The sequence below is a fragment of the Cygnus atratus genome, chromosome 8 (assembly GCF_013377495.2).
Source record: "Cygnus atratus isolate AKBS03 ecotype Queensland, Australia chromosome 8, CAtr_DNAZoo_HiC_assembly, whole genome shotgun sequence".
Taxonomy (NCBI): Eukaryota; Metazoa; Chordata; class Aves; order Anseriformes; family Anatidae; genus Cygnus; species Cygnus atratus.
In genome coordinates this window covers 26,763,965-26,778,083 of record NC_066369.1, presented here as the reverse complement: position 1 = coordinate 26,778,083, position 14,119 = coordinate 26,763,965, and the positions used below count along the sequence as shown (strand labels likewise).

At 41.1% G+C, this 14,119-nt stretch overlaps 1 protein-coding gene across 1 annotated transcript in view; it reads left to right on the top strand.

Annotated features, from left to right (window-relative positions):
- The window catches only part of SLC1A7 (solute carrier family 1 member 7), a 49,506-nt gene extending 35,949 nt beyond the window's left edge, over positions 1 to 13,557 (top strand). The window contains 7 exon segments of the mRNA XM_035538038.1: positions 4,121 to 4,179; positions 4,182 to 4,199; positions 4,202 to 4,288; positions 4,291 to 4,312; positions 7,413 to 7,551; positions 11,212 to 11,310; positions 13,014 to 13,557. Of these exon segments, the coding sequence (XP_035393931.1) occupies positions 4,121 to 4,179; positions 4,182 to 4,199; positions 4,202 to 4,288; positions 4,291 to 4,312; positions 7,413 to 7,551; positions 11,212 to 11,310; positions 13,014 to 13,250 (661 nt within the window). The 3' untranslated portion in view covers positions 13,251 to 13,557.
- Positions 13,558 to 14,119: the final 562 nt, after the last annotated feature.

Below are 14,119 nucleotides of genomic sequence, written 5' to 3'. Positions count from 1 at the left end.
GACTTGGACACCACTGACAAATTTAACTTTTTCCCTTGCTTACAGTGGTATATTTTGCAAATCCAACATAGGTCGAATGTGGTGGTTAATATTTTTCTTCTCAAATAGCAGTGTCTTGTCTAGAGATGGCTGAACTTTTCACCTTCATTACACTGAAAGGAATGGATACTGCGCATAACTGAGCGTTTGCCAAAAGAACATGCACAAATAATTGGGGCTGGACAGGAGAGCTGCTTCTCCCGACAGTCAGCACATCTGCATTTGGTTAAATAACACTTGCCACAAGGGCATTATGTAACACTCATAATGTGGGTATTGGATTTTAAGATCATCTAAGAGGAGAACAAAGAGCTGGTTTTAAGCATACTGATGGTTTTTTGCAGATGTTTCTGTGTCAGTTCATGTCTACATTTAAAGATAGAAAGAAAGCCACAGATCAGTGTTCTGATGCTCATTCCAGCTAGTCTGCACCTGTGGAAACCTTTATTTTCAAGCAAAAAGTTGCACTGCAAGAGGAAAAAACAGTACCACACACATACCCCAAGAATGTTACACAAGGGAACCTGAAACAACTTAACAGTCATCTCATGGCAATGATTTTATTGAATGTGCACATTATTTAAACCCACTTCCCTTCAGTGAAAGGTTCTGCAATGCATTTTCAGGCACTGTATCCAGAAATCCCTGTCTCACAGCAATGTTTTGGGCTCACACAGATGTCAATGAAGAGGTAGGGACAGAGAAGAAATCTCATATTCCTTTGGTGCGTCTGTTTGGGACACAATGATCTCAGTTCATACTACTAGCACCAAGCATGGCACCACCAGGCCACCAGCCCCTGAGGCCAGAGCGCTGTGCACGGCTCCTGCTCACCGACGCATCCGAGAGGTGTGTGCAGCATATGCTGGCATCGCCACCGTGCCCTGCTCTGCGGTGGTCAGGGTAGCCATGGATTTTGGACTTGCACACCAACCCTGATCCTGTCACCTCTCACTGTACTGAAACAGCAGTATTTGGCCTGCAGACAGATTCCTCTTGTTTTTAGCTTTCCTCATTCCAATGTACAAGGGAATTTTATTTTTCTAGGTCACCTTTCCATACCATTAATGAATTAAAGCGGTGTCTTCCCTACGGTACATCCCATCAAAAGAAGCAATTTTCATCTTCTCTGAAGACAAACAATAAAACACGAGTTTTTCAAGGGTTTTGCTGCTTATGAAACACTAAGGTCTTGGCTATTGCACAGTGTAAATTAAAGGCAGATTTAGCAAAAGGGAGATGAGATCAGTTTGTTGATTTTTTGGAGCAAATATCAAAATGCATTTGAATGATAAGATAAACAGAGCAAGCTGAACAGCTGTTCTTCCACAGTGACTAGCTGTCTTTGTGGCTCACACTACTAAGAGCTTGGCCTGATCCAGCATTAGCTTATGTTCAGTCTCTCTCAGCTGCAGCATTTTATCCCAAACAAAATTGAGATAAGACTCTAAAAATATATTTTTAATTGTTAGAGTTAGCGCTCGGAGAAGATACCTCTCCTCTTAGCTGAAAGCTTTAGAAAAGTTTTTAGAAGACTTAGCAGATTAAGATCAGTGAAGCAGGTTCCCAAAAGGGAAATCAGGGATGTAAAGTAACGGTCTTATAAGAGAAAACTTCAAAAAGTCTGATTGTTTCAATCCAGGGGAACAAAACTGATTTCTAACATTGCATGTTGTAATAGCTGGACTTATTTGTGCAAGAGCATATGCATAAAGCACCTAGAAACAAATTTTGTGTAAATTGAAAATAACACATCTAGGTCAAAAATTAAGTTTCTCACCTGAGCAACGAGTTTGGGAGTGTCCTTCAGTAGGAGTAGTCAGGACAGATGCTCTGCCAGCTCTAAGATGTGGTGTCATAAACTTGAGTGAGACTGTATGGAACAGTTGTGTTAGGAAGACACTAGGATTTGTAACCTGGAAATGCAGTTCCTTTAAATATCTTGCACAAATTTTTCATCATCATTGTACTTACATTCTGTCCACTTTTTTACGATAATAATTAATGAAACACAAAACCAACATGTGGTAATGTGCCCTACAAATTTTACTTCTAAAAGCACACAAAATTAAAATAAAAGAATTACCCGGCTCTCTGTGAGATAATGCACAAGTTTGAAAGTTGAATTTTTGCAAAAACAGTCTCATACATTCAGCTTGTAGCAGTGGAAACAGATACAGAATTTGCTGGTTGTGCCATTGGTATTATGGGATGTTTTTCACAGTCTTTTCCACATCCCCACCAAATCAGATGTCAGTCAGTTAAAATCTGCATGTTTCACAGCTCAGATCTCTGCCCTGAGAATCTGAAGGCATTTAGGTTTAAAATTCTGCTATGTCAAAGGGTGGAAAAGGACTTGGAAGATTAATTTTTCTCCTCTTTTTCCCACAAAGAAAATTAGACAGGCTTTTGTTACAGAAAAGGCAAATGGCCAAGGCAAGACTGTTTTTAAAAACAAGTAACCTACAATTGAAGCCACTGCAGGGAAGGGACACGGTGAATCCTAAGTTTACTAATTGCTTCCTGGCAATGCTGGCAGTTATAAGAACATCTACAAGTGTTACTGGGGTGGTCTGCTCCAGTTACAGCTCCACCAGGACTTTCTGTTCTCTATTACCTGGGAGCCCTCATCTCACCCTTTTATTTTATGAATAGTTTATGGCAAACAAGACAGAGAATTTCAGTCATTCCCAAATGAATGTGTAAAAAATGACAAGCATGCCCGAGAGACAACTGACATCTAGTGTGTAGCTGGGGGGTTATGCCTTGCTCGTTTGGTTTTCAAAGTAAATATTCTTTAAATATTAGGACTGCCAGAATGAAAAAGTTGAACATAACCCAGTTGCCAGAGGAAATCAGATTTTTCTTTCCTTATTTACACATTTAGTGAATTACTTTTGCCCAGATTTGTGTGGTAGTGACTGTCTAGTAAATCGTTCACCAGCCAGACATTGTAAGGTTATAAAAACCAGAGATACTGTAATGAACACATCCTCTCATAGACTTCTCTTGTTCCTTTCGCACTTCTCTTGCAGGATGCTACTTTTCCTTTCCAAACACTAACAGTGCCTTGCTCAAAAAACAGCTTGCACAAATACAAAATGACAGCTCTACTCATGGAAACTTTTTGCTAATACATTCCTGAAACTTTGGGGTTATATCAGGGCTTTCAGAACCTCTCAGGACTTTGTAGCTGAAACGTAACAACAGAGAAAGAATTGTCAATCAAATGTGTTTGTTTTTTTCCCATTAAGTAACAGATAATGTCCATTGTGAGATATCAGAGATACGCTGCTGATATGAGGGCACACAAACACAGTGACTGAACAATCTGGACTGCCCAAACTAGTGAAAAGACACCTGAATTTCACTGCTGGAGGCATGTAGCTCACAAGACAACAGAAAATTAAAGACCTCAGTATCATGATACCAATATTTGTCCAATAATTAACTTATCTCCTTAAAGAGTAACTATGGAGTAGACACAGAGACACAGACACAGATTTCTAGGTTGGAAGAGACCTCAAGATCATCGAGTCCAACCTCCGACCTAACACTAAGTACTCCACTAAACCATATCGCTAAGCTCTACATCTAAACGTCTTTTAAAGACCTCCAGGGATGGTGACTCCACCACCTCCCTGGGCAGCCCGTTCAATGGCTTAATAACCCTTTCGGTAAGAAGTACTTCCTTCCTGAGTAGTTTCAGAGATTGTTATTTTACATCTATTTCAGTAGTCTCGGATACTTAGCAATACATTACGCTCAGTATCACAACAAGGAAAATATTTTGCCCCTTCCTTGCAAATTACAAAGCTTTAAAAATGCCCCTTCATTCACATGATGGCAATCGAACCACTCATGACATACTAATGAATGTGACACTGAATGGTAAAATGCAGAATGCTACAAAAATAAACGGCTGAAGAAATATAAATATGTTTGAGTACATTACATACTTAAAAATGCATGCGTCTTATTGAAAACAAGGAAATTTATGACCTGATAACATTTAATAATTTTTCTGGTCTCTAGAAATAAAAGTAATTTTCAACGTGTGCTTCTCTCTGCTGTTTTGCAGTTCAGCCACGCTGCCTATCACGTTCAAGTGCTTGCTGGAGAACAACCACGTGGACAGGAGATTGCCAGGTTTGTGCTGCCTGTGGAGCCACCATCAACATGGACGGGACCGCGCTCTACGAAGCGGTGGCTGCAATCTTCATCGCACAAGTCAACAACTATGAGCTGGACTCGGGCAGATCATTACTATCAGGTATAAACCTCAAATTCCACATGCCCGGAGTTGTTTTGTCTTGTGTGATATTCTTATGATTCTCGTATCTTGCAATGTTCAGAACAAAACTCATCTTTGCGGTTATCAAAGGACCTATTTCTCATAGGATGGTAGTTTTTAAGTAATGCAAAGATCAAGGACTGTAAAAAGGGAAATTGTATTGGTTCCATTAAATAGAAGCATGTGGACTACCATTAAAAAGGGTTTATGTTTGAAAATAACTAATTTTTATTTTTAGGCACACCCTGATCATTTACTAGAATTTGAACATTTATGATTATTGTTGGCATTAAACATTATTTTAAATTTCAGAGTTGTTTTCAACTTTAACCCTAGTTGTATCTTCACATGAGAGGAAATGTTAAAAGCTAAAAGTCCTACATCAGATAGAGGGAACAGTGGGTGTCAGGCCTTGAAGGGAAGGAAGAAAGATGCTACTGTCAGGGCAGGTTTCCATCAATATGTCCTACCTCTCAGGTATTTTTTAGATATCTTCTCTGCTTCTTGTTAAAGCAGAAACTGTCATAAATAACCACGCTCTCAGTGGTAGAGTGTGATATAGCTGCATACTCTGTCCTTGAAAGGTCTGTAATGGATCCAAGAGAGCAGAAGATCCAGCTGAACAATTGTTGCCAGAATAATTCCAGCGGCTGCCAAGGAATGCCTCAGGGACTGAGACCTGCAGGTTTCCAGCAGAGAACAAATGATTAGAAAAACATTCTTCATAGTCAGAGCCTTGTGCAACATACTTGAGATCTGCTTACCTACCCACCCAGTGACCTCAGCACTGCCCCGTTTACTCTGCTGGGCCTTGCCCATCTTCTGCTGGACTTGAAGAGCTTCATGACCAGAGGAGAGTCCTGCAACTAAACCCAGATGACAGCTGGGCTTTGCCAATGGACTTTTGGCAAGATTTAGTTAGACTAGAAGCAGAAGAAATAAAGTCTGCCCATATGAGCTCTTGCTTCATTCTCACTCTCTGAAAATTATTGGAAATTCTGTGATTTTGAATTTGGGGATGTTTTTAGAATGTGGTCCCAAAATACGGCTCAGACCACGGGCAGACATTACATTGCACCTTGAAGCAGAGAATGGCAATTTGAAAAATTAAGGAGAAGGAGAGTGATGGTAGATGGAAAGAATATAAGTTCTATCTTTCTCTTAGCAGAACCCTCTTTTATCTGTTTATTTTCACTGCCCATATTAAGTGCTAGTGCATAAGAACCAGAGAGAAGTAAAGACAGTAGAAGGAATATGCAAATTAAAATTAGAAAATCCAAGAAAGGAAAATAAATAGAAAGACTGGTTTATGAAAGAGGTAAAAATAGGAATTCACAGTGGATCCAGTACCTAAACATCTGGATATCTGAAGGCCAATTCTAACTGTATTCTATGGGCCAACCTGCCCTAGATCTTGATACCTTAGGAAGTGGAGAGTTGAAATTCAAATACTCCCTGAGTCCCAGAATATTTTTTGCTGGAGGGGAAAAATGTTAGAAAAAATAATCAGCCTACTCGGTTCATAATTTGTAAAATCCAGGTTGACAGTTTATATCAATGTGATTATGCAAACCTAGATGTAGCAGAAGAAGAAAGTAAAGATCATAATATTCCCATCAAGTGAGGCTATTACAGGAAGAAACATCTACATTGAGGTCAAAATGCAGTGGAGCAGCAGATGAGCTTGCCTGTACAATGTTAGTTAAACATTCCTGGTTTTGCTCCTAATTAAGTCTTGAGACTTTCTAGCCTGAACTGACCTGGAGGCAGAAGCAGTTCTAATGAGCTAGCTGGTTTAGAGCACTAACTGGAGCATCTTTTAATATTCATTATACTTAACTCTTATTCAACTACTAAGCTTCTGTCCTTCCTCCTATCTATATTCTGCCTACTAAAATGCTCTTAGGATGCTATACAAGCTAACTTTTTCAAAAATCAGTCTTAAATCTTTCTCTTTTCCCCACCACACCCCCACAAAAATGTATTTTTTTATTTCTGGAAAGGGCTCTAGTTATAATACCTTTGCTGCTCTACTGGTACGCTGTACAGCTGTGAGCAATATACTGCTATCTCAGTGTCTCGGTTTCCATATGGGTGAATACTGTTACCCTCATTTTCCATCAAAGAAGGTAGATGAAACTTAACTGCTTGCCAAAAGCTCCGAAATTCTGGATCAATGAATGCCGTGGGATCATCAGCGTATATGCTTTATGTCATCCTTTACGATAGTCCAACATTCATTTCTTGTCTTTCTGCTGGATGGCCTAGCTCTTGGAAGTGGCCAGAGAGGAGGAAGTGAATATATACAGTCACTTTTTGCGTCCCCTTTGGAAAAAGGCATGAAATCCCTCCCCTAAAAATAGCATTATGAAGAAAATGTTTAGCCTGCCAGGTCCCACTCTTGCCCTGGTCTCCCATTCATTTCTGCTTGCCTGGCTGAAAAATGGTGTCAAGGTCAAGTAAAAATTACTTTCCAGAAACTGAAGAGGTACAAGTCACATTTATGCTCGCTTTGTATTTAGATCCAAGTATGCAAAGCCACGTGCTGTGCAAGAGCTTCACCCTTGGCCCAGCCTCTCGCCCCTTGGCCAAGCCTCTTTGGGACAGATTGACACGAAAGGCCCGAGCATGCAGCCAGCGCGTGATTTGCCTGGCACAGGCAAACTCAGGATGACTCAGAGAAGTGTGCCTGGGAGCTCTGCTGCCAGGGGTGAAGCCACGAGCGGGGCGCTGGCAGGCGCGGGGCACACAGCGCTGCCGAGGCTGCGCAGTGCCGTGACCCGCGAGGAGCTGGCGTAGAGCAGCCCGCAGCCTGGCCCCCCCTCCCTCCTCACTTGTGAGTTTACGAGATAAAACAGAACTTCCTCACCACAGCCAAGGCTGCAAAGGTGAGAATTTAGCACTGGGCGGGCCATTGGCCTATTCTCGTTCTCCAAACTGGCTCCTGTCCACCAAACACTAGCACTGCTGTGCAGTGTAAGGAGGACTCTGGTTGAGGAAATCTGTAGAAACCATGGCTTTGTTTCTTGCAGAGTAACCCATCGCCAGTAAAGCTTACTCCTTTCTCTCTTTGTTAAAGTATCACAGCAACAGCCGCCAGCATAGGAGCTGCTGGCATCCCACAGGCTGGCCTGGTGACAATGGTCATTGTTCTGACCTCGGTCGGGCTCCCGACGGACGACATCACGTTGATCATTGCCGTTGACTGGGCGCTGTAAGTAAGGTTCAGCTTTCGAGGTGGCCAGGGTGGCAACACTGCTGAAAAGGGCGCATGGTCTTCAGGGGTATATTAATATGAACATGCAAAAAAGGCATGGGGAGTAACTATTTTGCTTGAACAATGCTAATGTGGTCTCAGGTGAAAGACTGCTGCAGTGAATATCAGACTTTCAAAAGACATAGACAGAGGTTTAAGGTCAGGCTAGACAAATGTCCGCCAGGTGCAGCTCTGGCACCTTGCCTTGGACAAGGACTAGAGGCTGGCATTCCTCAGAAACGTGGTTTGCCTGCACTCCGCTTCTCAGCCCCCTGGCACTTCAAGGACATCACCTCCACGTAGTGACACTCACTGCAAAGAGGCCTGAGCCAGTGCTACAGCAAGCAGGTACGCCTGTAGTCCCGAGCACAGGCCTTGCAAGGCACTACGCTGGGACTGACAGCCTCCTTTTAATAGGGATCCTGAGGCAGTTATGCTCTCTCTGGTTTCAGTGCCGCCTTCAGCAGCAAATGTATCCCCTTCATGGAGTCTGTTTTGCAAGCACAGCCCCTCTGAAAGAAGTGCTTTGCAGGATCCCTAGTCACGGAGGATTTCACAGCAGAAGCAGAGGCTGAAACTTAACACTTGCAGGCTAACAGAGAGTCCTGTTACCCATGAGAAGAAATAGCTTAAAAATTAGTAAGTACTGGTTTATTTGGACTCTTATCTTGTTATGTAAATGTCCATAAACCAATCAAACTATTTTGAATAGTCTAGGAAGATGAATTGTAAAATACTGATCCCTAGCTCATTAGCATTTCAAATAATTACATAACTAGCATACGTATCCACAAAGAAACAGTCCATTTTCTAGTTCTTTTTTAAATTTAATCTATATAAAATGTATCTCCATTACCAATCTTAATGCAGTGGAGTTTAATTGCATCAGGGTTCTGGATAAAAATTAAAAGCCGATTCCATTACATTGCCAATTTGGTTCAGCTTTAAGTCTCTGAGATTTTCTAGAAAGAACTGTGAGAAGGAATTCTTTACTTTCCTGTTCAGTGTAATAGAATATTAGTACTATTAATAGGAGTCATGAGAGTTGTGTTGTATGCATATTCTAAGAAGTATTTTATTTTACAAATACCAGGAATATTCTTATGTGAGTGATAGCTAACATCTGCTGTGAGCACCCAAACTTGGGAATGGCAGTGCAGATTTTAATAAAGCAGCCTTTCTAATGCTAGTCACTGAAGCTCCATAGCTATGGAAGCACAACAAAAGTCAAAGTATTTTAAGCTGTATTACAAAAACCCTTTTCCCTCTATATTGCTCAGTTTTCACCCAACTCTTGCAACATCAACATTTCATTGTTTTTCCAGTAAGTCTTCCAGCGTATATGGGAATTATGTTTCTTTTTGTTTAACAAAACATTTCAAAACAGCAGACAAAAACTCGTTCAGGCTGTAGTTCCAGATGGTAATAAAAGTGAGCAAGGAACAGACTCAATTTTCTATCTTTTGCAGATGACCTTTCATGTAAAAAGTATATTTCAGTATTTCAGCACTTGGTTTCAAGAGCCTGCAGATGCAAAGTGTCAACATGGTTGACATGATTAATATTTTCAATACTAGTTTTGGAAGTACTGGAGTATGAAGAATGCTTAAAGAAGGCTGATTAGATGAGCTCACAAGACTGAAATACCCATTACAATGCATTGGAGGTACTACAACTCACTTAGGTAGCCACAACATGTATGTGAACTTCATACCTTTAGCTAGTGCCTGGACACAAAAGAAGAAAATTAAAATGTTTATCAGCTAATTTATTAAATATGAGGTAAACGATTTGCATCTTTAATTATAGTAACCTATAAAGCTAAAATACCAGTGCAACACAGTGCAAGAAATGTCGCTAGCAGCAGCTTGGCCTCTTAGTGGAGAAATGCCAGCGCTGTGCGGTGCAGTTCTACTCGTACGTTGTGCAGACACCTGTGTGCACACAGGAACATGGAGCAGAACGTGTCCAACAATGTGCCGGGCAACCCTTTTGCTTAAGAGTTTCAGTATGGTGCAGAAAAATTCTGCCTTCAGAACAGATCCGAATCAGAGCCCAAAACAGAGTGCGAACTCGTGAGCTCTGCTCATCCAGCTTCTCCTCCACCACAGCTATTTGCACAGTCCAAAACTAACAATCCAAAACAGCTTTCCAAGAACCAAAATCGGATGATCAACCAAGGAAAAAAAAAAAAAAGGCTATGTAACAGGAACACCTATCCAATTTGTGCCGTTACAAGTATTATTCCCTGCCTAACACATTCTTGTGGGAATTTTCCTCAAGGCAAAACCCAAACACAGAACAACAGGTATCAGATAAATAGATTCAGCACACAAGTCTAGGACTGGGATCGACAAACGTATTTAGGTATAGGCTGCGGAGTATTAGTGATGAAGTTACTTGCAATTGCATGTACAGTTTGGTAATTGCCCAAGCAAATAACATTTCATGCAGGAACTGTTCCTTCTAATTAGGCAAGCAACTGCATAAACATTTGCATGCATTGATTACATGCTGAAAATATATATATATAAAAAAAAAAAAAGCAGAACACAGCTTCAATTTTTTTCTATATTAAGATTCAGGATCAGAAATCTGGGCACTGTTGATATTGGACGGTCACTAACTTTAATAAGCCAAACATCTGGAGATTTATGAGCCTCCATGTTATAACCCACATTTATAAATTAAGTTACCAATATGACAGCTTTCAGATGTGTATGTTTTTCTTGGAAATTATGTGATGTATTTCAGACTTAAAAGCTATATCATCTATTCGAAATCTCATCAGTTTTAACTAATAGATTCCAAGCAGCTTCAAGTGTAGCACTTGTCTATGGCAACCACTTTCTCTTGTGTTTTTACAGTCCATATTTTTATAGATTTATTTTTGAGATGGTGGTGGGTAGAAGATGTAAAATGGGGAAAAACTGATCACATAAATAACTAAATGAAAAATAGTGAAACTGTATATATATATGCAATATTGTCAAATATATAAAGTTGGATTGGAAAAAAAAGGTAACTGAAAATGAAGGATCTTTAAGAGCCAGAGGTGTCATAGCCACCACAGCTTTTTCAGAAATTAACAGGATTTAAGTATGGTCAGTATCCCACCTAGTTTGTGAGTAGTTATTTAGCAATCTTCTTTTAATTGTCTTGTGCAACTTCTACCAATACACTGATCTTCTTGCTGAGAAGATTTCTTGAGATTGCAGGACTGAGCCCTGATACCTAACAGAAGGTACTGGTTGTACTGGCTGCCCTTTACATTTATTGAGTCCAGGCACAAGCCTCCAAATGAGGCCGTAACACTGGAGCTTAACATAAAAATACAGACACACGCAATCTTTATCCACTGTGTTAAACCTTTCTAGTGTTGAATCAGTGTGCACTCACAGGAAGGCAATAGCTGCCCTGGTTACCTCAGCTACAAATTAATGTGTGGCAGCACAGTGCACTAAGCTCCGAAAAGACTGGAAAACCCAGCCGAGCAGCTACGTAACTAAACTTCTGAACTTGTTAGCTCGTAAAAACAGCCGAACTGGCAGTCAGCTTTTATTACTGCAGTGCTGAAGCTGTAGGCATGCACCCAACTGACCATTACCATGTCGTTTGTCAGGACAGGTTTAGAACGATGATCAACGTCCTGGGAGATGCCCTGGCTGCTGGGATCATGGCCCACATCTGCCGGAAGGAGTTCATCAAGGACGGCGATGAGGTAACAGCACCACGAGGCAGGGTGTGCCCGCACAGATCCCGCAAACTCTCAGCTTCCCACGTTTGTTTCATTGAGTTTACAAAAGGTGCTTCAGGCACAATCCCGGGTGTTTCAAGCCACTGCGTTAGCATAATCTGAAGCCACCATTTCAGTAATTTCCATTCTGGACTAACACAAACACATTGCTCCATTCTAGGCTTCAATCTCAGGCAACTTCATGCCTCATACATTGAATACAAGTCCCTTCTTACAACTTCGTTCTCTATCTCTTAGTCCATACATCACTTGTGCCTCCCTTCCACTCCTATGCCCTTTTCCCTTTTTCTGTGGCATGCTTCATTCAGTCTTTCCTTACACCTGGAACACCTTCTCTACTATTCCTTCAAATCCTCAGCAGAGGAGATCTGTAATTCCCAAGCCCATCATGCTCGGAGGTGCTCCTCCCCAGCCACTGCAGCTACTGGCAGCCCTTCCCCAGCTTCTTCCACAGGGACAGGACAGTTTACTCAGAAGGTCCTTCAGAGAGACTGGCATCCAGGTGGCACGTTTCATTTCTGTGTGTCATCTGTAGTATTCTACTCACCGGCAGAACTTAAAAACAACAGTACCGGTAGCAAACTTTTATTTCTGTTATTATTATTCCCATTTTACAGTCAGTCTTTCTGGTAAATCCCATTCTCGTGCCTTCCCAGAACATGCACTTAAAATTCCAGCTCTTTCAAGTTTTATAAAGAAAGACAGGTCTTATCCTCAGAGGTGCTTAGCACCTGCAGTAATTGCTGATGACAGGATTAGGCCTGAATACATTGGCTGCACACATAGTGTGTTACAGAAAAATACAACCTAATGGGAAGGTATCAGCAGCCACAAAGCCAGAAGTGCAGTCTGGCTCCCTGCATAATGCAGGCCCGACAGTTCACTGCTGTATTTAGAACTGTCGGAACTCAAGAAGAGATGTTTCAAGAATATAAAATCCCTCCTAAGGGATTATTTAGTCATCTGTGATGAGATTTTTCTTTGCATCATGCTCTGTAATTGCATTAACATATACCATCAGTCTGCCATAAGTTTTGGCTGCATAATTTGTGAGTTAGTAATGTATACACAAAGCCGTATTTTGTCAGCTGCAAGCCTACCTCTTTTTTCTGCCAGTATTTATGTCTTATTTTCCCCACCAGAACTTCTGGTTTGATTTAAAGGACGCTTCAGTATTTAACTTATGAATCACTCAATAAAATCCTCTTTATTTCTTTAGAAATAGGACAAACTAAAAAGACAGGTGTCAGTTCATCAGGTTAGAAGAAAGGCAGGAGGCCACACCGAATGCCTTAGTGGTCTGTGTAATTGCACTTAAGCACTGCCCAAAGCTCACCATACTGAGTCCATACCTTTTGAACCTGAAAGTCTAGACTTTATGTACACTACTTGTCACTGTATTGATGCAAACAGGTATCACCATGGGTATAAGTTAAATTAAAGTTGTGGTAGAATTTACATTTTTCCATACTTAGAGACTGCCTCACTTTGTCCAGATGGTGCAAAGATGCTTTAGTATATATAAGAAACAGGTCTTGGAAGACTACGGGGGCCTAGATAATCCTGGTGAATGCAAAGCAGACTAGAAGATTTCAAAGTAAAAATTCCCTTCCTGTTGTATCCAGCAAACAGTGGCAGTATTCCAAATCTTACTGCTTTTCACGTAGGTGCCATTGATCTGTGAAACTAAGCCTATTAACATCCATCAGATTGTGGCTTACCAGAGAAATGGCTGTGTGAAGACCATGAATGAATCCCGTGGACCAGAAACAGTGAAAGGGTTTCAGCACCACATACCTGTACAAGTGGAGCAAGAAGAAAGCCCAGTGGAGAATCACACTAAGAAATCCAACAGTAAAGACCACTGCACTATTGAAATAAATGAACTAGAAACAAATGTGTAACTGCTACACTCAGTGGTATCTCACACCCCAGTGACCTGATACCCAATCTCTACCTCACAGCTGGAAGAGGGACTCTGCCTTGAACAGAAAAAAAAAAAAGTGGGATTATCGGCACTCGGCTTGTACTGGAGCTAGGAGACCAGCTGTGAACGTCAAGAAAGGCACACAGCTTGCAAGAGACATGGGCTTCTTCAGGTGGAAGATCTTAATACTGAAAAATTAACTAATGGATGACTACTGTTTTATTCTGCACTCATTTGACTCCAACATAGTATTTGACACTCCTTTGGCTTCTTTTTTTAAGTTTCTTTTTTATTTGACCCTGTCTGATTTTTTAACCAAAGCCTTTTTTGTGACTCTCAGTAATTATGAGCACTGTATTTATATATATGTATATTTGCTGTGTGAAAAAGTTTCACCAAAACTGCTAAAGATACTAGTTTTGTCTAATATTCATGAAATACAGAATATGTGCTTAGTTTTAGAACAGAAGTAAGAAGATCACACTGATTTCCTGAGCTCAAGATGTGGTGTATGTTACCAAATAACACCTCGAGCAGAGGTGAAGCAAAGCGTGTGATTTTGCAAGAAAGCGTGTCAAGGTAATTCTGATGGGCAGCCTTCAGGGACAGGCACTCAGGTGTGATACGTAACGCAAACAATCCTAGGTCACTGCAGAGCACAGTTTGCCTTCCAAGTGCCAGATTTATTAACCTTTTTTTAACCTATGTCTTTGGTAGAGTCAGTACCATGCACACGCAGTGGCAGAGGCAGCGTGAGCCCCAATCCATGAGCACTGGTGCTAATGTGTCCTCCCCTGTAGTCTGTCGGCTCTTCTACTGTAAATATGTACACATTTGAAGCTCGAG